Source organism: Rhineura floridana, chromosome 21 (assembly GCF_030035675.1).
Source record: "Rhineura floridana isolate rRhiFlo1 chromosome 21, rRhiFlo1.hap2, whole genome shotgun sequence".
NCBI lineage: Eukaryota > Metazoa > Chordata > Lepidosauria > Squamata > Rhineuridae > Rhineura > Rhineura floridana.
The window spans coordinates 5,859,222-5,886,358 of record NC_084500.1 but is presented as its reverse complement, the minus strand read 5'-3'; the positions used below and the strand labels follow the sequence as shown (position 1 = coordinate 5,886,358).

Sequence of the window (27,137 nt, the reverse complement as noted above, 5' to 3'; positions counted from 1 at the left end):
TATATTTATCGTTACAGCCACTTTCCCCGGTTTTATGCAAGTTTGCAAACATTGGTTGGTTGGCGACCTGCAGCGGCGTCACTAGCGGGAGTGCTGGGGGGTGCGGACCTCCGGTGCGCACGTGGGGGAGGGAGGGCGCACACGCGCACTCCAAGCTGGCTGTGGAAGGCCCGTCCCGGCTTCACCGCCAGCGAGCGGGTGCCTGCTTTCCGTCTTGCCCGCCCGCCTCTGAGCAGGAGTTGGCTGCGCCGACCTGGAGCGCTTCTCGGCTCCTTTGCTCGGCAACGGCGCGGGGCGGCTCTGGGTGTCACCCCCCTCAGGGTGTCACCCGGGTGCGGTCCGCACCCTCCGCACCCCGGTAGCGACGCCCCTGGTGACCTGCATTACAGAATTTGGATACGTGCAAATTTCAAAGCATGGCTGTGTTTTGGTTCTCATATTGTTATGGAAAGTGCACATTTGGTGGATTCAGGTTGAAATGCAAACGGAATCTAATTTCTTCTTCATCCCTACTCCTGACTGTTTGGAATCTTCTAGGCTTATACAAACTGTGTGCAGCTACTGTTCCAGTCTTGAGGGGGATGGAAGGCAACGTTTGAGAAATGGGAATTGGGGGTTCAGTCGCCCAAGGTTTGTGGTGGAAGTCCCAGAAGGGAAGCAGGGAGTGCGTTCAGGTCAAAGGCCCACAATATCCACAGAACGAGCAGGAAGATGGAGCTAATAAAGTCTGTTCCTCTTTGGAGGACCTCTTTTGGGGCATGCGCGTGTGTGAGGGGGGTTGGGGCTACAGCCCGTCATGGTACACAAAGACATTTCTTCTCCCTCTAGGTGGTGCTTCTTTTCTGGAGGAAGCAAAAGTAAGGGGAGATATGATGGCAGTCTTCCAGCCCTTGAAAGGTTGTTACACAGAGGAGGGCCAGGATCTCTTCTTGATCATCCCAGAGTGCAGGACACAGAATAATGGGCTCAAGTTACAGGAAGCCAGATTTCATCTGAACATCAGGAAAAAAAATCCTAACTGTTAGAGCGGTACAACAATGGAACCACTGACCTATGGAGGTGGTTGGCTCTCCAACACTGAAGGCCTTCAAGAGGCAGTAAGCTGGCGATTGCTTCCTTGCCGAGGGCAAAATCACCATCACCTCTGGAGTCATCTTTCTGCAGGCACCCTGACCCTCATCCTGGTCTCTAACCAGATCATCCGCAACTTCTACAACCCCTGTCGCGTATGCTTTAAGATGGATTCCTGCATTGGACTCGATGGCCTTAGAGGTACCTTCCAACTCTATGATTCTGTGACAGAAAGATCCTGGCAGCAGGCATTGCGAAAGGGTGGCCTTCCGCTTCACACGTAGTCCTTCTTTATTTATTTATTTATTAATTCATTCGTTCATTCATTCATTTTAAACTATTTCTATCCCACCCTTCTACCCTATAATAGGGCACTTTTTGACATAGCTGGTCACAATTGACTTGGGTGCAGAGTAGACCACATTGGTGGGCCTGTACCTCTCGTCCTCAGGAAGAGCAGGCACTCCCAAAGAGAAAAGGGTCCAGAGGCCATCCAGCTGACATAGAGGGCTGCCCCCAGGTCTCGCTTCAGTGGGTCAGAAATCGTGGGGTTGCGGATGATCTGGTTGGAGACTGGGATGAGGGTCAGGGTACCAGCCAGCAGAAAGATGACTCCGGAGGTGATGGTGATTTTGCAATCGCCAGCTTACTGCTAGTCACCACTTGAGTGCAGCCCATTTTCCTCCTGCCTCCCCTTGGGGAAAGGGTGCAGCATGGAAGGGCAGTCTGCCCCCCCCCCGGGAAAGTTCCTTTAGCTGCCAAAAGAATACAGTCAAATCCAAGGTTCCATCAAGGCTAATTCCATCAAGGCCAGCATGTCGCTCCTTACTCCATGTAACCTCCTTTTAAAAACTTCCTTAGCCAGAGCCCATCACCCATGTCAATTCACCTGGTGAGACACAAACCTGCCGTTGCTTTCCTCTAGGATCACACCTGCTAGAACACCTTATCGACATAGCAAAGAGCTGACACAGAATGTAAGATGGCCTGGTACACTTTCTAGCCCAACCATCTCCTGCTCAGAACAGGAGATCCAGAACTAAAGGTTTCCCACCCAGTCGATGGTGGTCCAGCCTTGGCTTGAAGACCTCAGAGCACCAACCTGACCTTCACATAAACTTGAGCATAAAACCTTCACCGCAGCGTGGCTTCCCAGGGCAAACGCACCATTTAGGCCAGCCTTGGCCAACCTCACACCTTCCAGATGTTTTAAGCTACAACAACCACCCCCATCAGTCTCAGACGGTTGTAGTCCAAACCATCTAGAGGACACCAGGTTGGCCAAGGCTAATTTAGACCAATCAAAAGCCACAAAATAATAACAGTATTCTAAAACAGGCAATATGGTTCTAGTATCTAGTAGAATGTTAAAGAGATATTCTACAACAGGGGTGGGGAGCCTTTGGTCCTTCAGATGTCGATGAGCTATAACCAGAGCTTGGAAAAGTTACTTCTTTGAACTACAACTCCCATCAGCCCCAGCCAGCATGACCACTGGATTGGGTTGATGGGAGTTGTAGTTCAAAAAAGTAACTTTTCCAAGCTCTGGCTATAACTCCCATCATCCCTGGCCATTGGCCATGCTTGCTCGGGCTGATGGGAGTTGTAGTTCGGCAACATCTGTAAGGCCAAAGGTTCCCCATGCCTGTTCTACAACATAATGCAGTTCTCCCTCCCAGATTTTAGACTCAACACATCCTTTTCCCTCTCCTTGGCCATGCTCACAAGAACAATTTTAGTTTCACAAACACACTTTGACCCTTTAACTTTCTAACTCCTGTACGGTTCGGATCATAAAGGGTGGAATGACCCCAGTATTGCCATTAAGTCACAGGAAGGTCCTTAAAACTCACCCTGTGGATATATCATCTACACAGTCAGTCAAGTAGACAACGGCCATTACAGTATTACAGTGTAAATACAGATCGATTGATCAACATTTCATAGACAGTCAATCCAGTGAAACAGGGATAAAATCCTAAAAGTACAGATGAACTAAATCTATTTATTTATTTATTTTATTTATTTATTTTCATTTCTAGACCGCCCATAGCTAATAGCTCTCTGGGCGGTGTACAAAACGAGATTAAAATACAATATAGAATAAAATCAGTAACGAAGAGGAACACATTAAACTAAAACATTAAGCATAAAACATTAAACAACTTCTTGATCTCTCCTCTGCTTTCGATTTCATAGACCCAACAACGTTTATGGAAGAAGTTAGATGTCATATTAGCGATTATAAATATATTAGAAATTAGATGTCATATTAGGTGTCATGTTTATTAGATAAATGTCTGCTGTTCTTTATAAAGCGCCTTTATTCCAGTACTGATATTAAAATTCTAACTGGCCTTTCAGATTCAATTTCAAGGGAAGTCAAACAAAGCTGTATCCTGGCACTACTTCTATATATTAACAGGGATGTAGTCATCCAGGGTCTCAGGGGGTCTTAGACCCCCTTACTTTTTTGGGAGCGGGGTCCCAGCAGAGTCTCCAGCATCTTATGAGCCAATCAGCATGAAAGGGGAGTGTGTTAGTCACTGAGAAGAGTCTTCTAACATGACTCCTTGTCCTTTCCACCTGATTGGCATCAATCAGAATGAAAGGAGGCGAGTTAGCCACTGAGAAGACTCTTTTCAGTAGCCAACACTCTCCCCTTTCATGATGATCGGCTCCTGTTGTTGTGGGAGAAGGCGTTAGCAATGATGTCATTCTCAACTCAGCAGCAAAAAGGGGTGGCAGGTTGGCTGTGACTATCATGAAGAGATCCTGCACTTCTTAATTTGCTACTACACTGCTGTATATAAACGATGATAGTTCAGGATCTCTCTCCTCCCCCACCCCAAAACAGAAATTGGGAAGCAGAAGTTCCCAGCACTGCTTTATGCAGATGATATGGCTCTTTTCACTAACTCAGATCAGTATGAGAAGATTACTTACTAAATTTGGAATCTACTCAGAGCAGAAAAGATTCATCTATTAATCATATTAAAACTAAAGTGGTGATGTTTGTCAAAAGGCACCAACAACATAAAACGGCTTTTGGGTGGACATTGTGTTGAATTGTCATTCGTTTAAGTATTTAGGGCTCCGCTTTTGTGAAAATATCCTACAGTATACCCATTTTGAGGCAATTATATCTTCAGCTACCCATTCTCTGGGCCTATTATACTGAAGGCCATTGCCTATTAGAACCAATGTTTATGTTGCCAAGGTTGCATCTCACCTTCTCTATTTATTGCAGAGATGAACCATCTACACAGCGAGGGGGCCACATTTTACTACTGGCTACGTTATTCTTTTTATTACGATTTCTTTATTAGATTTATATCCCACCCTTCCTCCCAGTAAGAGCCCTCACCTTGGAGAGTTAAGGATTGCCAGGCCTCCGGTTTCTGGAAGCATGCTAACCCCGGATTCACCACAGGCTGACAGATTAGGAATTTAAGAAGCTGCCTTAAACCGAGACGCACAGTGAAATCTGTCTTTTAGCCCAGACTTTTATTTGTCTTCATCGACCATCTGTTTCGGGAAGGGAGAGAGATTCAGTGAAGAGAGAATTTTGATGCAAACCTACCTAATTCACACGTTCTGAAGCAATATGTCAACCGGAACACAGTTACCCTACAAAATTCACACTTAAAATGTTTCATTCTCCGATGAAAAAATGTGTACTAAAATGCACACATTAGGGGGAAATGCAGATATATATTTGTGAAAATAATATAGTAAACGGCTTCCCCCAAATGGCCTTGCAGGCCACATTTGTCCCATGGGCCAGAGGTTCCCTACCCCGATTTAGAGACAACCATGGAGGGAGGCCTCCAAAGCGGTGGAGGCTAGCCCATTAGGGCAAGTGGGGGACCGCCCTGTCAACCTTCATCTGCCCTCAGCCAGCCCCTATCCACCTGCCTTCTTAATTCCAAGCAGCCCAGAGTGTGGGTTTGTCTGTCATTGGCTCTGCCTCCACCTACGACCGGATCTCATATCTTGATAAAAGTGCCATGGGTGCCAACACAAAATGGCTGCCATGGACACCAAAAGAACTGTTAGAGCCATACGACAATGGAACCAATAACCTAGAGGGGTAGTGGGCTCTCCGACACTGGAGGCCTTCAAGAGGCAGCTGGACAACCATCTGTCGGGAGTGCTTTGATTTAGATTCCTGCATTGAGCAGGGGGTTGGACTAGATGGCCTTATAGGCCCCTTCCAACTCTACTGTTCTAGGATTCTATGAAAAGAAGTGCTGGCACTCCATGCCACAGAGTATCGTCCTGCAAGAAAGCCAAAGCATTTTCATTGTGCAAATCGAAACACAAATATACTCATGTCCAAGCGAAATGATGGCTTTCCATTTCTCCTCCCATTCCATCCTGAAAGTCACCTAAACGCCATGTCTCCTTGTCTAGACAGATGACCCAGATTTCAAAAACAGATATTGATTTTATGCTGAGCCTCCTCAACGTCTTGAAGCGAGGCGGAGAGAGAGAGAATTGGGTCATTGTGAATCTATAAATCCCTTTGCCCGATTGCCATCTCAAGTTCTAACACCTCCGTTATTGACACAACATTTTGGGGAGCACCATGCACCTCAGCGTGTGTGAATGTTGGCATATTCAAAGCTCTGTGCATTCTGTGGTAGGGGACCTCAGTCCTGGGGGAGCCACATGTGGCTCCCCAAACCTTTCCATCTGGCCCTCTGAACTCTCCATGCTGCACCCCTTGCTGGCCCTGCATCACACTCCCTTTGCATGCTTTTGCATGGTTGGAATGCGTCCTTGAACCCTGATAATCCTTGTCTGGATGGGGGATAAAGAGGGAAGAGAGAGTGTGTAGAACCTAGCTTGCAGTGCAAAGGTAAAAGTGACCTTTGTGGCTCCACCCACTTCTGCCTCACGCCCCTCTCCCCACTGGCATATGGCCCTTGGAAGGTGCCCCAAATAGGAAAGCGGCCCTTGGGTTGAAAAAGCTTCCCCTTCCCTGCTTTATGGGTTTTTTTCAACATGAGTCATACTCCGAGGAGCCCTACTGAAATAAATGGGCAGGAAGCCAGATTTCAACCGACCATCAGGAAAAACTTCCTAACTGTTAAAGCCATACGACAATGGAACCAATGACCTAGAGAGGCAGTGGGCTCTCCGACACTGGAAGCATTCAAGAGGCAGCTGGACAGCCATCTGTCGGGAATGCGTTGATTTGGATTCTTGCATTGAGCCGGGGGTTGGACTCGATGGCTTGTAGGCCCCTTCCAATTCTACTATTCTATGGTTCTATGAAAATGTGTTCTAAAATTATAATAAACAAGGTTAGGCTGGAGGTCATGCCTCTCCTCTGAATACCGAGATAAAACAGAAACACTGAGAGGGAGGCATAAGCTTGATGAGGAATCAGGAAGAGTAAAGCTGAGAGAAGCAGAATAGTGGAGAGAAGGAATGGAGGCATTCAAGAGGCAGCTGGACAGCCATCTGTCGGGAATGCTTTGATCTGGATTCCTGCATTGCGCAGAGAGTTGGACTAGATGGCCTTATAGGCCCCTTCCAACTCTGCTATTCTATGATTCTATGACTTACTCCGAGCATTCAATCCCACAGGAGGCAGCGATGGCCACCAACTTGGATGGCTTTAAAAGAAGATTAGATACACCCATGGAGGAGAAGGCTATCAATGGCTACTAGCCAGGATGGCTATGCTTTGCCTCCATGGTCAGAGTCAGTATGCTTCTGAACACCAATGGCTGGGAATTGCAAGAGGAGAGAGTGCTCTTGCGCTCAGGTCCTGCATGTGGGCTTCCCATTGGGGCACCTGGCTGGCCACTGTGAGAACCGGATGCTGGACTAGATGGGCCACTCGTCTGATCCAGCAGAGCTCTTCATACGTTCTCACGAGTAGAACTTGGGTGCGACCCTTTGTGTGCACAAAAACGGTGCAAGTGCAAAATTTGGCAGCTGGCACAGAATTTCTCCCAATTTCCTATTTTGCAGTGGGAAATGCTTTCATTTTTATGACCGCTAAAGGATCAACAGTCCCAAGACTTTCCTCTTTCAACAAGCCTTTTAAGTAGAGACCTATCCCAGTCTGCATCTGTGTCAGAATTGTTTAATATGTTTTTTAATAATGTTTTTAACCCTTTTTTAAGGTTGTTTTCTAAAAATGTTTTTAATGCTGTTTTGTTTTGATGTATTTTAAGATCTGTTTTTATGATGTTTTAAAGTGTTTTAGTGCTTTGTTTGCAGCCCTGGGCTCCTGCTGGGTGGATACTAATAAAATAAATAAATAAATAAAATAATGTTCAAGCAATATCTTTTTTTGGGGGGAGGTCTCAAAGAGCCAGGGAGGGCTATTGCTTTCTCGCCCTGCTTGTGAGCTTCCTTGGAAACATCCGATTGGCCAGTGTGGAAAATAGGACACTCCCTCGATGGACATCCTGAAGTCTGATCCAGGGCGTCTTAACAGAACTTCCATGTAGAGAGGCAGTATACCCTTCGAGGACCAGACATTGGGGGCATCCCACGAAGGAGCATCTTGGCTTTCCTGCCCTGCCTGTGGGCATCCGGGAACTGTCTTGCCTATCAACTGCTAAGAGCAGGATACTGAGCTAAATAAACCCAGGTTAGTCATTTCCATTATTTTCAATGGTTTTACTCTGAGTAGGAGTAGCATTGGCTACAACCCATTATTACTGCTCCCACTTCCATGGCTAATAGCCACTGGCATACCCTATCCACTATACTGGTGGTTTCCAAACGTTTAATGGACCCCTGGAAAATCACTAAAGGTCTTGGCAGACAATTTCACGATTCTCCTGCCTGTTGTAGCCATTGTGATGCGCTGTGCTAAGTGCCGCATGATTTTTAGTTTATTTTTACTGCTTCTGTTACTTATGCATTGCATTTTATTGCACTACAACTTGAATTCTACAGAACTGCAATACTGTATAAGAAACTCGAGAATAAACATACAATGAAAAATCAATACGAATATTTCATGCAACGGGAGGGCCATCTCCCATCTTCAACCACAAATCCACAGACATGCTGCCGACCACCTGAAGGACACTCGCAGACCACTGGAGGTCTGTGGATCACAACTTGGGTACCCCTGCACTACATCACAGGAGCAGCAAAATCCTTTTGCAAATCAAGATTTCTATCTATCTATCTATCTATCTATCTATCTATCTATCTATCTATCTATCTATCTATCTATCTATCTATCTATCTATCTATCTATCTATCTATCTATCTATCTATCTATCTATCTATCTATCTGTCTACTTCCTTCTCTGTACCCCATCTATCTATCTATCTATCTATCTATCTATCTATCTATCTATCTATCTATCTATCTATCTATCTATCTATCTATCTATCTACTTCCTTCTCTGTACCCCTATGTCTGTCTGTCTGTCTGTCTGTCTGTCTGTCTGTCTACTTCCTTCTCTGTACCCCTATCTATCTATCTGTCTGTCTGTCTATCTATCACACAATATACCTGCTAGCCTATTTCGTACATCAAATCGGATGGCTGTGAAAAACAGGCCTTTTTGTCTGCAAGAGCCTCTCACTTTTAAGACAGGCTGCTTCTCTTTATTCCCACAATGTTTCATCATTTCGTTTCTTCTGTGCCACCCTTCAGGGAACGTGGCTGCCTTTCTGAGTCTGGCTGGGCCACTAACACAAGCCAACACAAACCACTAAATAACACATATACACACACATACACTTTCCCTTCTGCCCATGTTCTGAGTCAGCCTTTCCATCAAGAACAGCCAAGAGCGCAAGCATTATCAGAACAGAGAGGTAAAAAGCCAGAAATCAAGCAAACAATCCAGACATCAACCACCCAAAGCCGTACCATCAACTGTGGTGGCCAGAGTTCTCTTCCTTTACAGAGGATACTTCTCTGTTTGGAGGGCTGCCCAGTCCAAGTCCGGATTAAAAGATAAAAGAAATCTAAGGAAGGAGGCGAGCGAGGGCCTTGAAGATGCCCATCAACAGCGAGCATCTGAACAGCAGACTCAGTAGGGCTCACCAGGGTAACAGTCTCCCCAGTGGGGCCAGACTGCGGAGGAGAAGGAGGTGCCACAGTGTGGGACAAGCAACAGGCTTCAGGCAAGGAGAGGCAAATAATCTACTTAATTCAGACCCCCATGGTTAGAATTAAGTGGATTTTTCACCCATCCCAGCCTGTATTGTTCAGCTTGGGTGGGGTGGGGGAGGCACAGGCCAGATCGTTAGCAAATCAGCGGTAGGCTGATTCCATCCATACTCTGAGTAGGACTAGCATCTTGTACCACCCTTTGGCTGACAGCCAACGGAATGTACAATTCCACAAAGGTTTCAGGCAACCATACCTTTGTATACACATTCGCAAGACATATTCAGCCAGCCTTCCACAACCCAAAGTTCACGCATATCCAGTCAGTTATTCATGTACAATAACAACCAGTCTCGCAACATTGCAATGAAGACACAGTGTGCAATATGACATAAATATGGTCCCAAATATCTAGCTGTGCCAACCAAATAGGTCGCAGCACAGCAATGAAATACAAAGTTCCATTTGCCCAAAACCTTGAACCCTCCCTGGAGAATTGCACGTTCCGTAGACTTATTTCCTGTAAAAAATATATATATATTTTTTCTTTTCATACCTATGTGATAGAAATATATCAACTGTCACAAAAGCACTAGCCAAGCACGAGAGGGAAGCGGCAGCACATTTGGGGAAAACTCAACATTTGCAGAAGTACGTAGTGGGAGAGGAACCCTAAAACACACATAACACTAAAGCACCCTGGTGAGGACTGAGCTTGCACAGGGGCCATGAACTGCTGACTGAGAGAACTGGAAAGCCAGATCAGAGGGGGAATGGAATGGAACAGAATGGAGCGCCATGGAAGAAGGCATGGCTGCCTGGCTGGCTAGAACAAGGGGCAGCAGCACTCCAAACAGCACCATTTTGTTACAGATCCCACTTGCCCCCGGCATACCAATGCTCTTGGGCTAGGTTCTGAAGGCACACAGTGCAGGTGCCTTAGAATCACAGAATCGCAGAGTTGGAAGGAGCTATAAGGCCATGAAGTCCAACTGCCTGCTCAATGCAGGAATCCAGATCTGGAAGACTGAGGCGAGACAGAATAGCACTCTTCAAGTACATGAAATGCTGTCACATAGAGGAGGGCCGGGATCTCTTCTCGATCGTCCCAGAGTGCAGGACACGGAATAATGGGCTCAAGTTGCAGGAAGCCAGATTTCAACTGAACATCAAGAAAACTTTTCTAACTGTTAGAGCCATACGACAATGGAACCAATTACCTAGAGAGGTAGTGGGCTCTCCAGCACTGGAGGCCTTCAAGAGGCAGCTCGACAGCCACCTGTTGGGGATGCTTTAAGTTGGATTCCTGCATTGAGCAGGGGGTTGGACTAGATGGCCTTATAGACCCCTTCCTACTGTTCCATGATTCGATGATCCTTTGGAGGAAGCCATGATTGTTGAAAGTGGAATAATAGTGGAATAAATCAATGGCGTGAATGTGGCCAAACACTACTGAAGCAACTGCACACAATCTGAGTGGTGCCCCCAGGACCCCTGTCAATGGCACAGAAAAGCCTTTGCCAAACCAGGTGCACTCTAAATGTTTTCAGACCAGGGGTGCCCAAACTGCAGTCTGAAAGCCTCATTCAGGTGGCCCACGGCATGTCTGTGAACACTTATAACTGGAATCCTGCAGAATTCTATGGGATTCAAATTGTAATACAGGAAAACAGAAATTAAAGAAGCAACACAAATACAATTCCAGATCATACAGCATCTAGCACAGCGCATTACAATTCCTACAACAGGCAGGACAAAATATCACTGAGTGGTCCTCCAAGATCCTTGGCAATTTATGGCAAGCCTGGAGGGCCAATACACTGCACAAGCGTTCTGTGGGGTAATCACTGGCTTAGACTATGCCTTCCCATCCAGAACAGGTTAAGAGCCACATCAGACCTTTATTCCCCTTTAAACTGTCATGGCACACACACACACCCCAAATAATCCTGGGAAGTATAGTTTGTGAAGGGTGCTGAGAGTTGCAAAGACACTGTTATTTTACTCACAGAGCTCTAATTCCCAGAATTCTCTGGGAAGAGGGGCTGACTGTTCAACCACTCTGGCCACTGGAGGTCTGTCAGGGGAACAGAAGTCTCCTCTCAGCACCCTTCACAAACTACACTTCCCAGGATTCTTTGGGAGAAGCCATAACTGTTTAAAGCGGAATATATGTCTGCAGATGTGGGCCAAGTCTGGCTGGGGTTTTGGGAGCTGTAGGCCACAACATCTGGAGGGCATCAGGCTGGCAAAGGCTGGCATAGAGGACTAAGGATGAGGTAGATATTCTATTCAGTTCACATTTATAGGTGAGCCAACCTAATTCACAGATTCCAAACCAATACACAAATTGTAAACGCGGCCGTTCTTTGAAATTTGCACTTCTCTGAGTTTTGCAGTGCAGGTCTCTGGCCAAGTTACATGTACAAGAATGCATATACCAGGGTAAGGTATGTGTTACAAAAATACATACATTTGTGGAAAATAGGATACAAAAATGCATTGTATAAGGGAAAACTGCTTTGCAAAATGAGCGTTTGGCAAAATTACAAAGATGGGTACATTAGGAGACATTTGCACTAAAATGCTGCTGAATTTTCCTGAGACCTTTTTATTAAAACATGGGAGGTGGAAATGGAAAGAATTTAAGAGTGGAAAGATGAAGAACAGAAAATTGACAGATTCACCCATCGCCTGAAAAGACAGTGGGGGTTGTACCTCTCCTGAAGGCACCACTGCAAAATATTATTGACTTGCAATGCAACTTTCCACATGCTTACTCACAAATAAGTCCCATGGAGTTCAATGGGACTTTCCCCCATGTAGGATTGCAGGCCTACCATGTAGGATTGCAGGCCTATGCACTATTGCCTGCCCTATACCCCCAAAAGACACTCAGATCAGCTTTCAAAAGATAATGCATCATCACAGAAATAAAATGACACCATGTCTTGAACTCACCCTGTCTCCCTCAGCTTACCAAATCCCACACAAGCACCTGCCTGTTTTTCCTTTGTAGAGATTCAGATGAAGGTGTTTTGACTGGGAAAACAACAGAGGGGAGGAGAGATTAATCCAATCTCAGCCACGGGTGTTTTATAAAAATTTTGAAAACTAGGAGCATTCCAATGACAATTCAAGTCACAGAGCTAAGCAGAAGTGACTCCAGAACTCTGGAACACCTCACTGGAAGAGCTTAGGCAAGACCAAGCTTTGGAAGGAAGTGTTGCAAGTTTATTGTTAAAATACTCCGGCAAGCATTTTGGGATTTATTAATGAATTAATGCTTTGCTGAAGACAAGCATGGGGAACCCATGGCCCTTCAACCAGCATGGCCAATGATCAGGGATTACAGGACTTGTACCCAATAACATCTGTAGGATCTATGGGCTGCCCACCCATGTCTTAAGGATTTTTTTTTACCAAATCAGAATCTTAGGTATTCCATTGATTATCTCTCCTTCTCTCTCCCCCCCCCTGAACTTTACATACAGTTCAGCCGCCTAGAATGGCCTGCAGGTAGAAACTGCTTAATTCAACAAATGAACTCTAATTCCACACCCATTTTACAGGTGGGAATTGAGGTTTGGAAAGGAAGGATTCTCCCAGTGCATCCACAGGGTTTGAAAGCAGGGCCTTCCACGTCACAGTTCAACCATGGATGTCATTCAGAGCTTTGGTTGTTGCTTTTTGAAATGAAGAAACCCTAATTCAAGTTGATCCTTCCAGGAGGTTACACCCTCTGACCTGGATGTCCATCGCCCCACTCCACAAAGCAGTAGGAAGTGGTTATAAGGTTGGCTCACTGCTTGGTGACTTGCACGTATTTGGATGAGGCATCCTCTATGGAGCTACTGCATTATCTCAAATACAACTGTTTTTATTAAAAAAAAAGGCCACCACACATTTAGCAGCCATCAATCAGTCAAGCGATCCTCTACATGAAGGACACAAGTGTCATTCCTCTTAGTTTGTTTAGTGGCAAGGGGGAAAGGATTCTGCATATGCTCAGAAACCCTTGATGCTTCACTTGTACTCAGGGCACAAAGCCACATGTGCTCAATCCCTGGTACCAAAACTGCCCCAAATACAACCTTTCATCACCTCCCTGCGCGCACACACACACACACACACACACACCTCTTTCAGTCAGCCCCATAGTTGTCAACACTGGGGACCCTTGGCTAACACTTCCGTACCGCAAAGATGAACATCCAGAAAGGCAGGCGTTGACAAATGGTGTATGAGAGACAAAACATCTTTTGAGATCTTTTAGACAGTAAGCGGTCTATAAATGGAAATAAAAAATAAATAAAAACAGATTTCCCAAGATGGGGAAGCTGCACTATTATTATTATTATTATTATTATTATTATTATTATTATTATTATTATTAAAGTATCTCCTATCAACACTCTTCATCCTCTGCTATTCTGACAGCAGCGTAATCTATAGCCCGTGGCAATATCATCTGACATTTGCATCTCAACCTCCAAACCATTGAGAGAAAATGTAGCACATCCATATGCAGTCCCTCGCCCTTCCCACCCATGCCACCCAAGATACACCCCATAATAAGAGCCCTGCCCTCCCTCAATCCCACCCAAGGACAACAACCGGCCATTAACGAGACAGAGGAGGGGTGTGCGTGTCCCTGTGTCAAGGACTGGCCCCCCAACCTGCGCTCATTCATCGCCGAGGGGGCCCAGGCGCAGGAGACCTTCCCAGGGGATTCTCAGCTGTCGCCCAGATTTTCAGATCTGCCCCCTGGTCCCCCTCAACGCTGCCCCTTGGCACAGCACCCCGAGCCATCGTGGCAGGGCAGCCTCTGCGGGCAAAACCCCTCCAGCCCCTCCTTCCAGCAATCCTCAGCCAGCAAACAGCACCACCTTCCATCCATCCTCCCCTTTGTTGCTGTCTCAGCAGCACAGGCTGCCCACATTCAAGGTCTCCCGGCCTCCTGGAGCGGGCTTACCTCCTTCCTCGCAACCCTGCAGCTTTTCTTCTGTTGCAAAAAAAAAAAAAGCGGGGGGAGATCCAGGGCTACCCTCCTCAGGCTGGTTTAGGCCACAACATCAGCCAGAAAGAGCTGTATCCCGGGGGGGGGGGGTAGGAGGAAAAGCAGCCAGCCAGCCACTCCCTTTGGATGGAAGCTCCCTGCATCCAGCCCAAGGGGAAATGCAGAGCAGGGCATGGACAAAGGATGTCAGGAAGGATTCTGCCAAAAAGCATCCATGCAGCCTCCTTGAAGAGTCCAGAGAGAGAAAGGAAGAGGCAGAGGGGGCCAGCGGGCGCCTGTTGTGGGTCCCCTCCTCCAGATGTCAGGCAGAGCGCTCTCCAGCCCAACGTGCGCCTGGGCTGAACGCTACGCTCGCTCCCCACCGCTTTGCGTGGAACAAAAGGGGCAGGAGCTGAGGCGGGAGGGGAGGGGCGCTCCAGCTGTTTTGATCAAGGCTTGCACCCAGCGTCGGCTCCCTCAGCATCTCTCTGTTTCTCAGGCCTCGGCGCTGCAGCGGAACCGAGGCGGGAGGGCAGGAATGGATTCTCTCATAACGCATGCATGGCACGGGTTTGGGTTTTTTTTGGAGAGGGACATGTCGTAGGGAATAGGATGGGAGGAATATTCTCCTTGGTCCACCGCTGCGCCTCCAGCTTAAGGCTGTAGAGAAAAGGGGAGACATTTGATTCAGGTTGCATTTAAAGGCAAACTAATCCGCACTTTCTCCAAACAGCATGCGATCTGGAACGCGTCCATCTAGCAATGGACAAATCGGCCAGTTTCCGTTGTCTCGATTTCCCTTTTTTCCCCCAGTCTTAAATTCAGTTCTCCGCCTTCTCCGCAGCAATCGGTGAATTATGAGTTATTATTATTAGTGAAAATAATCCTCAGGAAAATTCGTCAGCGTTTCAGTGCAAGCGCCTCCTAATAAACACAATGTTGTGCGCCGTTTTATTTGTTTATATTTATTTATAAATATATTTTTGTATACCACTATTTCATTTAAAAATACCGAAGCGGTTTTTACACGTTATAAACACAACAACCGTACAAGAAAAACGTTGAAAATATAATAAAAACAAAGGGCAAAAAACCCAACATCTTGATTGCCTGGTGAAACAGAAAGGTTTTTTTAGCAAGCCTTTGAAAGTTAAAACAGAAGGCGCTGTTTTGACCCGTATACACATTTTTGCAAGCAATTTCCTTTAATATAATGCGCCTTTGTGTGTTATTTCCACTAATATATGCATCTCAACGCACACTTTACCCTAGATCATGCAATTTTGTACACTTTACTTGGCTGGAGACCTGCACTGCCAAATTCTGCGAAGTGCGAATTTCAAAGGATGGCTGAGTTTCGAAAACTGCAAATTAGGTAGGTTCGCCTTTAAATGAAAACTGAATCCAGTTTCTGCCCCATCCCTGACTTGCAGCCATAACATTTTTTACTTTCTGTGCTGCTTTTCTGTAAAAATGCACAATCTAGTATGAAATCCAGATGTAACAAGGAGCAGAATTAGAGCTACAGGAAGAAAAAGAAGACTAGAGCTCACTAAGCCATATTGCACCATCAGCAAGGATGTGTGTCAGATTCAGCAGGAATGTAGGATTATCAAAACCAGAGAGAGCAACTTTGATGCCTTACAGATGTTGTTGGACTACAACTCCCATCATCCCTGACAATTGGCCATGGTGTCTGAGGCTGATGGAAGCCGGAGTCCAACAATATCTGAAGGGCACTCCACTGACTGCTCTGGATCTCAAGCGATGCATTACAGCTAATTCCCAGTAAGCCACAGACACAACCCACTGGCCGCGTATGAGCCTGTTTCTGTAGACTTACCAAAGGTTCGACAACCCACACCTCTTCTGTAAATTCTAGGCAAGCAGTTATTTACACAGGCCTTTGGGCCATGCAAAGCTGACTGGTCTACGTTCTGTTTGCTGGATCGCATCTCGCCTGTCCACTCTGAGTTTTCAAGCCTTAATACAGGGGGGCTGCAGAACCTTGGGCCAGTGGGCCAAAGGCAACCCTCCAGGCCTCCCTGTGTGGCCCTCAGAAGTCCCCAGACCACACTTAAAAAACCAATGTCCTACAGTATTGCATGCACTCTGAGGTTTCTCTCTCTCTTTTTTGGCTGGCTAGAACATGTCCTTGAACTCTGATAGCTCATCTTGGCTGCCTGGGTGGAGGATAGGGAGGGATGAGTGTGAGTTTGTGCAGAAGCTAGCTTAGGGTGCAAAGATAACATCTACATCCTTTGCTCCACCCATTTTTGGCTCTGGCCCTGCCCACCAATGGCATGTTCCCCCCCCAAGGGAATATGAGAAAGGTTTGCCACTTTGTGGAAGGAAGAGAAACCAGGTCGGCTAATCAGTTGGAAAGTCTGATTCCCTGAATATGCGGAACAAATTGGTAAGGGAATGTAGCACACCTGTAAAGTGCTAAACGAATAAGGCAAAAAAGCACAAACTTTTGACTATGTACACAAAACTATGTTTTATCCGCTCCTGGCTGTAATTTATAGTTTGTAAATTAATTTAGCTTAGTTCTGTTTGGTGTTTTCGTTTTCTACCCCTTCCGCAACCTCCTATTTCCTTTTTGCCCCCTATCTTCTCAACGGGAGAAAAAAAGGGGAGGAAATTATTGACTTTTCCCTTTTTGAAAACAGACAGGTTTGTCCTAAGATATGGTGGGCTCCATCACCACACAGCCTTTAATTTCAAACTGCAGAGCTGCCCAGTCATGCCCAGGGCTGGATTAAGGCCAACTGATGTCCTAAGCACAGCCCAACAATGGTGCCCCCCTTGGCCTTTCCATTGCTTAACTGACAAGACATTAAGACTCAATAAGTGCTGAAGGTGAAATAAGCGATGAAAAATGCAGTTTTCTTCCAGGCCATAGCCCACAATTATATTAAATAAAAACTGTTTTTTTTAAAAAAAATATTTAACACTAAATAGCAGTAAGCAATATAAGCAAATTATTTACTTATAACTAGAGCAACAGAAAAAATGCAAATTTTCAACACTGTTTTATGCATTTCTTAATAAAATTGTTATAAGGCAAAAAATGCAAATACAAAAATTTATTGAAAACAATTTTTAATCACCCTCCCAAAGATTATAAAGCAAAATAAGTCGAACACGGCAGATAAGGAGAATTACAAAAAGATCGACTAAAGTCAAGTGTGGCAGTGAAAGAGTTACTATTATTATCTTTATTTATACCCCACCCTTTTTCCAAACTGGAACTCAAGGCGGCTTCCAGATAAAAGTAAGTACATATCATTAAGAACATATCAACATATAAAACATATAAAAATCAGCATTAAAACAGAATTAAAACCAATTAGACAAACACTTAAAATACTGCAACCCAGTAAAATACTGCAACCAAGTAAAACAATAACATACAGCATCCTCTTCAGTCACTACCCTTAAAACCTTCAGTTCCAAAGGCCTGCCGGAAGAAAAAAGTCTTTAGCTGTTGGCAGAAGGACTGCACAGAGGAGGCCATTCTTGCCTCCCTAGGGAGGGGGTTCCAGAGCCTAGGGGCAGCCACCGAAAAGGCCCTATCTCGTGTCCCCACCAGTCGCACTTGTGAAGGTGCTGAGATTGCGAGAAGGGTCTCTCCTGAAGATCTCAGGGCCCGGGCAGGTTCATATAGGGAGATATGGTCTGACAGATAGCCTGGACCTAAGCTGTATAGGGCTTTATAGGTCATAACCAGCACTTTGAATTGTGTCTGGAAACAGACTGGCAGCCAGTGGAGCTGTTGCAGCAGGGGAGTTGTATGATCCCTGTAACCAGCCCCAGTTAACATTCTGGCTGCAGCTCGTTGCACCAACTGAAGTTTCCAAACAGTCTTCAGAGGCAGCCCCAGGTAGAGCACCTTACAGTAGTCTAAGGGGGATGTAACTAAGGCATGTATCACCGTGGCCAGATCAGACGACTCCAGGAACGGGCGCAGTTGGCACACTAGTCTTAACTGTGCCAAAGCCCTCCTGGCCACCGCCGAAACCTGGGCCTCCAGGTTTAAGGCTGAGTCCAGGAGCACACCCAAACTGCGAACCTGCGTCTTCAGGGGGAGTGTAACCCCATCCAGCACAGGCTGTATCCCTATTCCCTGATCTGAGTTGAGAGTTAAGGGCAAGATAGCTAGGGGGAAAAGCTCTGTGGTGCCCCCCTTCACTTGGTGGCCTAAGCACGTGCTTATTTTGCTTAATGGTTAATCCAGGGCTGGTTGTGCCCTTCCTCATATGTTCTGAAGGCAACAGTGTCCCTCATATACACTTCGGCTATTTCCCCAACAAAGGGTTGTTCAGCGTCAGGTATGCAACTGTAGGAGTCCTGATCCTGATCCTGCCCCAGCGTCACATCCGTCTTGAACCCAGGGGTGTAGTGGTCTGGGGTCTCGGAGGGTCTTAGACCCTTTACTTTTTGGGGAACAGGGGCCCTATGTCTCCAGCGTCCTATGACCCTGAAAGGAGAGTGTCTTAGCCACCAAGAAGTCTTTCAACTTGCTTCCTTGTCCTTTCTTTGCTCTTAGGATCAAGGACAAAACAGGACAATACCTAAGAGGCTGCCTTACTCCAGGTCCTTTTAGCTCAGTAGTGCCCACGCTGACTGGCAGCAGCCTGCCAGGACATCAAACAGGGCCTTTCCTTCCCAGCCCTCCCTGGAGATGCTGGGGATTGAGCTAGAGACCTTTTGCAGGCCCAGAAGATGCTTTGCCCCCCTGAGCCTCCAAACTGGGGAGCGATGAGTTTCCCACTGGATATAAAAGGAGGCTGTGGGGACCGTCTCCCTGCAGAAAAGCTGCTTAATGGACAACAACCAGATTCATTAGAGAAACAGACACATTTAGACAAAGAGGGATGCTGAGCCAAGCTGGCCGGCGGGACAGCAGGGCCTCCAAGTTCTGAAGACGCCTCCAGAAGACTCAGGAGGGGCCATTGCCTGGGGTCCAGGGAGGAGGGTTGCCAAGGCAACAGGGACCAGCCCTCCTTTGTGACATCCCTCCCTGCCGGCTTAAAAGGCACCAACTAGGGACGTCCCATGTGGGTTAGTCAGGAGGAGCGGGAGAGAGAGGAGGAGTTGGAGAGAGGAGTAGTCGTTGGAGTGCGAGGAGAGGAGGTTTTGGTTTATTTACCTTTTGGTTTATTTTTGTTTTTTATTTATATTTTACTTATATTTTATTTTACTCCTTTAACAGCAGGCACACACGGAGCAGAGAAATCTATCAGCAGCACCTCTTCTCCAGGCTCTACCTCTCTTTCTTCCGAGGCCTCTTTCTCTTCATTTTCCAGCCTGTCTTCCTTGGGGCTTTATTTCCAGCTTTCTGCTATCATCTCCCCTGGCAGGCTCCTGGACAATCAAAGCTTCTTCCTCCTCCGCTACTGACTGCAACTCTTCACAGCCCAAACCCTCCAGCTGCCTGTCCACTTTCTGGATCTCTTTAGCCACTCCTGTCTGGGTGCTCTGCAGCTGGACTCCCAGGTCATCCTCGACCCCTTGTAGCTGCTGATCAGGCAGGGCTCTCACCTCCTCACATGGGGTCTCCTTTTCCTCTTCAAAGGTACTTCCCAATATCTCCCTCATTCATTGCCAGTGCTCCTGGCGGTCTCTTTGCCTTTGCTCCCATTCCTATTGGCGCTCACGTTGCCTTTCCTCCGGGTCCCATTGCCTCTGCTGCTGGTCCTCCTTGCTATACTGCTGGAACATCAGTCTCATCTGTTCCAGGAGGGTTGCTGCTACCTCCTCTGTCTTGACTCAGGCACACCTTGCTCCCAATGCTTCTTCTAGGAATCTCAATCCCACTTCTGACACCAGTGTTGCGCACCTCCCCCAATCTCAGAGCGGTGAGATTTCGGGGGTTCCTGCGCTTCTCCAGGGTTTGGTTTCCTTTGGGAAGAAGGTCAGTGGAGACTGTGGTGTCTTTATGAAATATGGTTTATTTATTTACACACATTCCAACCTGAGCTTAAGGATGGAGGGGTTCAAGGCATCAGCAGTCTAATACCCAGCTTTTCCATCTGGGTTGCAGGAGGCACCCCAAAATGCCATGGTGCAGAGAGCTAGTCTCTCTCTGCCCTGCCTTCCAGTTCCCGGCAATTCTCTAGACACACTAAAACTGCAAGCACACTTCTGCTAGCTCCCAGGAGTGGGGGAAGGCTCTCCTGTAGAGTTTAAATGACAAAAGGGGTCTTCCTGGCCCATTCACCATTGCTAGGCAACTGATTGGCCGATTGTCTTACTTGCCAATCTATTTGATTAACAAAGGAGATTCATCTGGCTAGCAGAGCAGCCCCCAGGGTGCAGGATTCCAAATCAGAGGCTGGAAAGGGGACCCACAGGAATCATCCATTCCAACCCCCCATGCTCATAACATTATTTTTGTTTATTTTTATTCTCTTTATTTTTATTTTGCTACTTCTATTTTGTTTATCTCTCTGATTATTATTTTTTCTTTGCCATTGTATATATGTGTATATATTGCTTTTGTATATAGGGGTTGGGGCAGGGTTAGGGTTAGGGTTGGGGGAAGAGCTCAGGGTAGAATTAGGGCTCGGGTTAGTTTAGGTAGTCTTCTCAGAGTAGGTTTAGGTAGGAGTTTTACAAAGAAGCCTCAACATGTTCAAAATGTAAGTAAGATTTCTTCGCTCCATTTCTGTTTTTGTGTTGATATCCTGGGGGAAGAGTCAGTGGGTTCCCTCTGTAGCCTTGGCTCCTGCAGGTCACTTGGCCAGTTGCCCCAGTTCCCTGCTGGTGAGCTCTGGGGCTTCCCTCTGCAATCCACCAGGGCACCTGCCAACCCCCCTCCTGAGACCAGCAGGACTCTCCCTCCACAAGACACGTGGACGGCTAGATGAATACAGTAAAGATGTGTTTATTTAAACAAAGTAATATTCGGAACTAGTTGCCCTCTTACATGAAATGCTAAAATTAGCATTTTGACACTCTGGCCATATCTTCCCTCCTCAGGAGCCCCCCTCCTCCCCCAAACTCTTCCCCCGAGCCCCCTGAGCCCCCCTCATTCCTTTTCCTTCCTCCATCTTCCATCTCTCCAACAGTCCCAACAGACACTCTCTCCGCCTCCCTGTCAATCACTCTCCATCACACTCCGTCTGCTCCCAACGTTCTGCCTCTGGCTCTTCTCTCCTTGCGCACCTGGAGGCTTGCAGGGCGCTCCTCAAGGCCTCCTCATCCTCATCACAGAGCAAAGATTGCTGCCTCCGTGCTGCGGTTTGCAACACGGGGAGAGGAATCTCGGCTTCGCTGGGATCGGTGGGGAGCGGAAGGTTTAGCACACAGACATATGCACACACATGGAGTGATTCTGATGGACCTGAAATGACAAAGGCGATACCTGCCCTGAAAGAGGTGAAACGTGGGCCGGCGCCCCTATTTTTGTCTTGCCTGCTCTGATCCCTGGCCTCTCCAGACCCCCCCTCCCCACAACCTTTCCAATTATGGGCCTCATTCTGACCTCTCCCTCTTCTGTTCTAGGTTGAGGCGGCTGCGGAGGCTTCTCCGGCGCAAGCCTGGCAGGGTCAGCCCTTCAGGGGCCAGCAAAAAGCCCTCCTGGAGGTGCCCCTGTTTCAGGAGAAAAAAGCTGGAAGCCAAGCCAGGTGGGGTTGCCAGGGAGAAGGTGGTGTCCAGTTTTGGGGGAAGGGAGATGGTTAGGATGGGAGCCCAGGAAGAGGTTGACTGGTGCTCAGCAATCCCTCACAAGGGTGTAGTTTTCAGAGGTCCCATTAGGTCTTAGGCCACTAATGTTTTGGGAGCCAGATCTGAATCAGAGTCCCTACATCTCCAGTGTCCTACAAGCCAATCAGCATAGAAGGGGAATGTTCCACTGTGAAGGAAGCCTCCATGCGTTCCTACTCCCAGAAGCCCAGACGAGTTGTGGAGAGGGAGAATTCTGTAACTGCAGATGTAGAGAGAGAGAATCCTGAGGGTAGCATCCCATCTGCATCATCCAGCACTTTGGTAGCGGCAGGAGATAAACCTGTAGACACTGAACGGAGTAATTCGAGCAACATCTCTTGACAGTGAGAAAGGACAGGCAAATGGTGGCACTGCTAGAGAAGCAGAAAGCAGCATTCAGGCCTGGCCAGATTATTCTGTCATTTTAGACGGTTGCAGAATCTTAGACGGGGCAGGACTGTGACTTTCCTGAAGGGATCCTGCACTTTGGTACGTGCCACTACACTACTGAGGTTCCCTCCCACAAAGAGTCCTGCCTGTTCCCACAGAGGCCAATTGGATCCTTCAGGGGGAAAGTCCACCAAAGGGCACCTTGACAGTCACCGTCTCCCACTCGTGATCCCCAAACACCGTTAGGCCCTCCAGATGTTGCTGAACTGCAACTCCCATCAACCCCAGCTAGCTTGGTCAACAGGAAGGGGTGATGGGAGTTGTAGTTCTGCAACATCTGGAGGGCCAGAGGTTTCCCACACCTCCTTCAGAGACACCCTGGAGTAAGAGAGAGCCAGCTTGACTACTAGCCCTCAAGGGCTTTGTCCTTCACAAATTTCTCTACTCCCCTTTAAAACCACACAGTGTGCTTCCCCACTGCATCCTGTGGTCCGGAATTCCATCCTGGAGCGATGCAGCATTGTGTGATGATGAAGAGGCCCTCCCGCTTGCCTGTCCTGTATCTGTCCAAGGTTTCAGGCTTCAGCCCTGCCTGGGAATGCCATGGGGTTTGAGCTTGGGACCTTCTGCATGCAGGGCAGAGGCTCTGCCACTAAGCTACGGCCCTCCCCAATCCCCCACCCTTCGGCCTCACTGGATCCCAGCATTATGAGAGACAGGGGGGGCAAGGGAAAAGGCGGAGGGTGCAAAACGCAAAAGAGAGGGCAAGGAGTTGGGTGCCCGGCAAGAGGGAAGGCAGGTGGGGGGGGCAGAGCAGAGAGGGTCATCTGAAGACTGGCCAGGAGGTGGGGATCAGGAAGGTCTGCAAGAGGATGGCTAAAGGAATCAGGGCAGGGAATTCCAAGAGGTGCATGAACCTTCCTTCAAGGCCTTTCCTCCTCTTTCCATTGCAGAACCGCAGATGCTGCAGGAGGAGGAGTCCATCCCCTCGCCCGAGGTCAGTATCTTGGGGAACAGAAGTGAAGAGGGGGTGCAAAGCCCCCCAACATAGGAGATTCCCTTCCACGCCAACTCACAGACACACACCAAACCAGGAAAATGCCCATTCTAGGCATTTGCCCTTTGGGCTCTGGGAGCACACAAGGGTGTCCGCAGGGTGGGGGCAAGGGGGTGTCCCCCCAGACGTCTGAACGTAATGATGCGTGGAGTCCATAGACCTTCCCCCACCAAAACATTTCTGCAGACATTCTTGGGAGCACCCCTTTCCCCTCATTATTTTCACAGCTCTAATATTTGGAAACCAAAATGTCCTGATGAAAATCTGTACTGTTTAACTTTTCAGCAACTCACGAGGGATGAATTCTTCCTCTTCTCCCTGGTACGGAGCTGCGAGGAAGCCTGGGCGAGGGGCCAGGACACCCTCCCCTCTCCCAAGGATGCTGCAGCCCGTGCGATTGGGGTGAGTGAGTTACAGGAGGAGAAGCCCTATGGGGAGGTGGGGGGGGAGGGAGCCCCGGGGATGGGGTTTGGGGGGAGGTCTGTGGGTCTGGCAGGGAGGAGGACTATTCAGGTAGCTGGAAAGACCAATGGCCAGGGAAGTTGAGCCCTGCAGTTTGGGCTGGAGCAGCCGTCCTGACGTCCCTGGAGAAATGACTTTCTTCTGCTGTCTTCTCAGGACATCCTCGACAGATTCCAAAACTTCAGGTATATTGTCAGGGGGTTGTTTGTTATGGAACAGTAATTGGGGTTTTCTGCCATTGTGGGGAGGGGGGAGTTTTTGGGGGCCAAGGAAGTTCCCAGTCAGCAGAATCCTCTGGCCAAGTTTCTGGGGGGGACCAGAGGCTTTAATGCTCCCAAGGCCAGCTGACTCCTCCCAGTCTCCGCCCCTTCCTTGTGGAGAGGGAGCCCTTACGAGGGCAGGACTCTGGCTTGGCAGCTACAACTTGATGGGTCCCTGACTGGATGGCTGGCATGGGGGGTGGCTGGATCCTCAGGGGGACATGGAGGCATTCAGGGTACAGACTCTGGAAGTCCCAACTCGGAGAGCTGAACTGATGGCCTCAGGCTGTGGGTCAGGCGTGGTCCTGATTCTGGGGACCGGGCTGGTGTCTCCTAGCTCTGCCTCTAGTGCTAGTGGTCTGAGGGTCCCGCTGGCCCCTCCTCATCTCTGAGAGTCTGCACAGGGATGGGGGGCTGACCCATCAGGTCAATGAGCGGCTTCAGAGGAGGTTGGGGCTGCCACCATCCCTTGCAACCATCCACGGGAGTTTGGGGAACTCCTTCTCATACTTTCCCCTCCGTTCGCACAGCTTCATGAAGCCCCCATTTGAGGAGAACCAGAGGACCGCCCTGCTCAATGTGGCCTTTTTCCCTGTCTATAAGCTGACCCAACTGTCTGAGGATAACGAGGTAAATTCTTTGGAGATTACTTCTTTGATTGTCATTCTTGGACTTTGTATATCTGGTGCAATATCTTTACATTTCTTGCTGCTCTTTCAGGCAGAGAGTGAGCTCAGTTTCCCCCTCTGTAAGCAATCCTGTCTCGGCTGAATCTCTCTCTCTTTCTCTCTCTCCACTGCTAGTTTTCTTCACTATCACTTCCTTATATCTTTTGCTAATAATATGTTACCTTTTTTTCTTTTCTTATTTCCATATCTTATCCTGCCCCAAATCTACGGCTGCACCTGAATGAAAATAATCTTCACCTTCAGGATCTGGAGGACAGGTTACAGTCCATGCTGAGGGGCCTGCTAGCAGAGGCCCCGACCCTGAAGACTTTGTCTGCCATGTTGGAAGTAAGTCTGCGGCCAGCCATGAATGAATGTCTCATTTAGGCAAGCACTGGCAGGTAGACTCTGTGGCGGGGGCTGCCAGTCTGTGTCTGTAGCCCAGACCGGCCCATTGATGCTGAAGTGCTCTTTCCCTGCACAGGAGTTGAGTTTTTACATCATTTCGGAGGAAGAGGAGGAACGGGATCTGGCTGCCAGCAGTGTTGAATGGCTGCTGGCGTATGCCATCAGGCTGCCCAACCTGACCGTAAGTTTCTCACCTTTATTCATTTATTTTGAATATTATATGCCACTTTATGGCCCTGAGGGGGTTTCAGAGGAGCTTAAGATACATTCTCAGCAGAAGAAGAACATTAATGTTTTCTGTCAGGAACAGAAATGAATCTCCTGCTGTCTCTGTGGGGCCAGGATGATCCAGGCACCATTTCCTGCCCTCTTCCTTGAGGTTGCCCTTCACCCTCTGCCTACTAGGCAGCATTGCCCACAGAGGTCCTCTGAGGCAAGGGAGAGGGGCTGGGCAGCTGGCTCTCGCTTCGTTCTGATGCAGCATTTTCTTTCCGCTACAACTGGATTCCATCCTCTGGAGCTGTCCCCGCTCTGCCCCCCAAAGAGAGAAAGTAAGATCTCCATCCTGGAGCCACAGAATGAGCCCACAGGTCTCACTGTCCACATGAAATCCACCATCTGTAGCCTGAGAAGGGTTCACCTCTTGGCTGCAGCACACCTGCCTCAGGCCCGGTCTTGAAATCCCTGCTCTGGAGAGGGCTGAAAATCAGGGTAGGGGGAGGAGGGAGGGAGTGGCCGGGCCTAAGTGGGAGAGGCCGGTGGCCACAGCAGGAGGGGCCCAACAGTCTGACAATGGTAGTGATGATGGGATGATGGACAGCAGCCCCATTGGGCTGTACCAGGGCATGGGGCCCCCATCGGCTACCTAAGTGTGCCGGGTGCCGGGGCCAGGCCTGGCTAAGTCACAAAATTCGATATAAGCTTAAGTACGTATATTGACGTACATGTTTAATTTAAGATGAATGCAATTATGGTTATTCTATCCTTATTGTGAGGTGATGCGGTTTTTTGGTTTGTTTTGCTCTCCTTCACTTTTTTCTTTCTTTCTTTTTCTTTTTCTTTCTTTGTTAAATTTGTTATTAAAAATAGTTAATAAACATTTGCAAAGGTCAAATGAAGCAGCTGTAATGAAGACGTCACTCGTTTCCCTTTCTCTTCCACGCAGAGGAACTCCAGGTAGAGGACTTGGAATGAGACAGTATGAGAGACGAGTCCTAAGAGACGAGTTCCTCTTCTCGAACCCGGATCCAGGCATTCTGTGGACAGCGATGATGGAGGGACCACTGCGTGTGGTTTATACTTGTGTGGTTTTCTTTGTTTTGAGGTTTTTGTGTATACTGGATTTTATGTAATTAAATGTATAAACAGTTCTTCTGAGTCTTTCTCATTGCTTAGAATACAGAATCATAGAATAGCAGAGTTGAAAGGCGCTTGTAAGGCCATCCAGTCCAACCCCCTGCTCAGTGCAGGAATCTAACCTAAAGCATCCCCGACAGGTAGCTCTCCAGCTGCCTCTTGAATGCCTTTACTTTTAAATGAGGGAAGGACAGGCTATTTGTCCTGTGCCCTGCTGAGAACTCCTGGCAAAGTGGGCAGGGGGAGGAGGGTTCAGGGGAGAGTCCCAGTTGTCTGCAATGGGTGGGGGTTGAAACCAGAGAAGACTTCAGTAGTCTGGCCAGCAACCTGTGAGGTGCAACCTGCAATAGATGGCAACTGAGGGTGAACGTCCCATATCTGTGCCTGCAGACTCTGCTTTGCTACCAGAGCCGCTGCCTGAGCTGCCCCCGGGACAGGAGGAATCACGGCCAGAGGAGGAGCCAGGAGAAGAACGGGTCACGGTGTCTCCCCCATCACTAAGGACAAGTTGCCAGCTGCACGAGCGCAAACAGAGTCGGCTCACCAGCCGGTGAGCAGAAGTGCCCGTTTGCTGGGCTGGTCCCAATCCGGGATACAGTTCCCATACAAGTAATGAACCTCCCCCCCCCCCAGTCTACTTAAGTAGTCT

At 48.0% G+C, this 27,137-nt stretch overlaps 2 protein-coding genes across 8 annotated transcripts in view; one reads left to right on the top strand and one right to left on the bottom strand.

Moving 5' to 3' along the window:
• CLIP2 (CAP-Gly domain containing linker protein 2) overlaps positions 1-14,611 on the bottom strand; it is a 107,492-nt gene extending 92,881 nt beyond the window's left edge. Inside the window, exons 1-3 of one of the 6 annotated variants that reach the window (XM_061604900.1) lie at positions 14,151-14,611; positions 13,316-13,463; positions 12,137-12,217 (exon numbers count right to left, since the gene is read on the bottom strand). The gene's annotated coding sequence lies outside the window, so the exon portion shown is untranslated. Of the gene's footprint in view, positions 1-12,136; positions 12,218-13,315; positions 13,464-14,150 lie in introns of those variants that run through there. The other 5 variants (XM_061604902.1, XM_061604903.1, XM_061604899.1 and 2 more) reach the window with 5 other exon arrangements.
• Positions 14,612-15,498: 887 nt separating this feature from the next.
• Positions 15,499-26,468, top strand: LOC133374350 (uncharacterized). 2 transcript variants are annotated; one of them, XM_061605132.1, is made up of 9 exons: positions 15,499-15,549; positions 21,687-21,808; positions 23,231-23,274; positions 23,620-23,736; positions 23,953-23,981; positions 24,587-24,686; positions 24,989-25,072; positions 25,209-25,313; positions 26,298-26,468. In XM_061605132.1, exons 1-9 carry the CDS (start codon positions 15,521-15,523, stop codon positions 26,310-26,312), a joined length of 645 nt encoding a protein of 214 aa, XP_061461116.1. In that variant the 5' UTR covers positions 15,499-15,520; the 3' UTR covers positions 26,313-26,468. The 2 variants fall into 2 exon arrangements, with proteins under 2 accessions (XP_061461116.1, XP_061461117.1); XM_061605133.1 differs by lacking the exon at positions 26,298-26,468 and adding an exon at positions 26,241-26,271.
• The last annotated feature ends 669 nt before the right edge of the window (positions 26,469-27,137 follow it).

What these genes read in the sequence shown, in the direction of transcription:
- LOC133374350 (XM_061605132.1), top strand. Translation starts at nt 15,521, where the DNA reads ATGGCTGAGTTTCGAAAACTGCAAATTAG. An exon ending in GACAGATTCCAAAACTTCAG is followed by an intron (nt 23,982 to 24,586) that starts GTATATTGTCAG and finishes CCGTTCGCACAG; the next exon opens with CTTCATGAAGCCCCCATTTG. An exon ending in AACTGTCTGAGGATAACGAG is followed by an intron (nt 24,687 to 24,988) that starts GTAAATTCTTTG and finishes CTTCACCTTCAG; the next exon opens with GATCTGGAGGACAGGTTACA.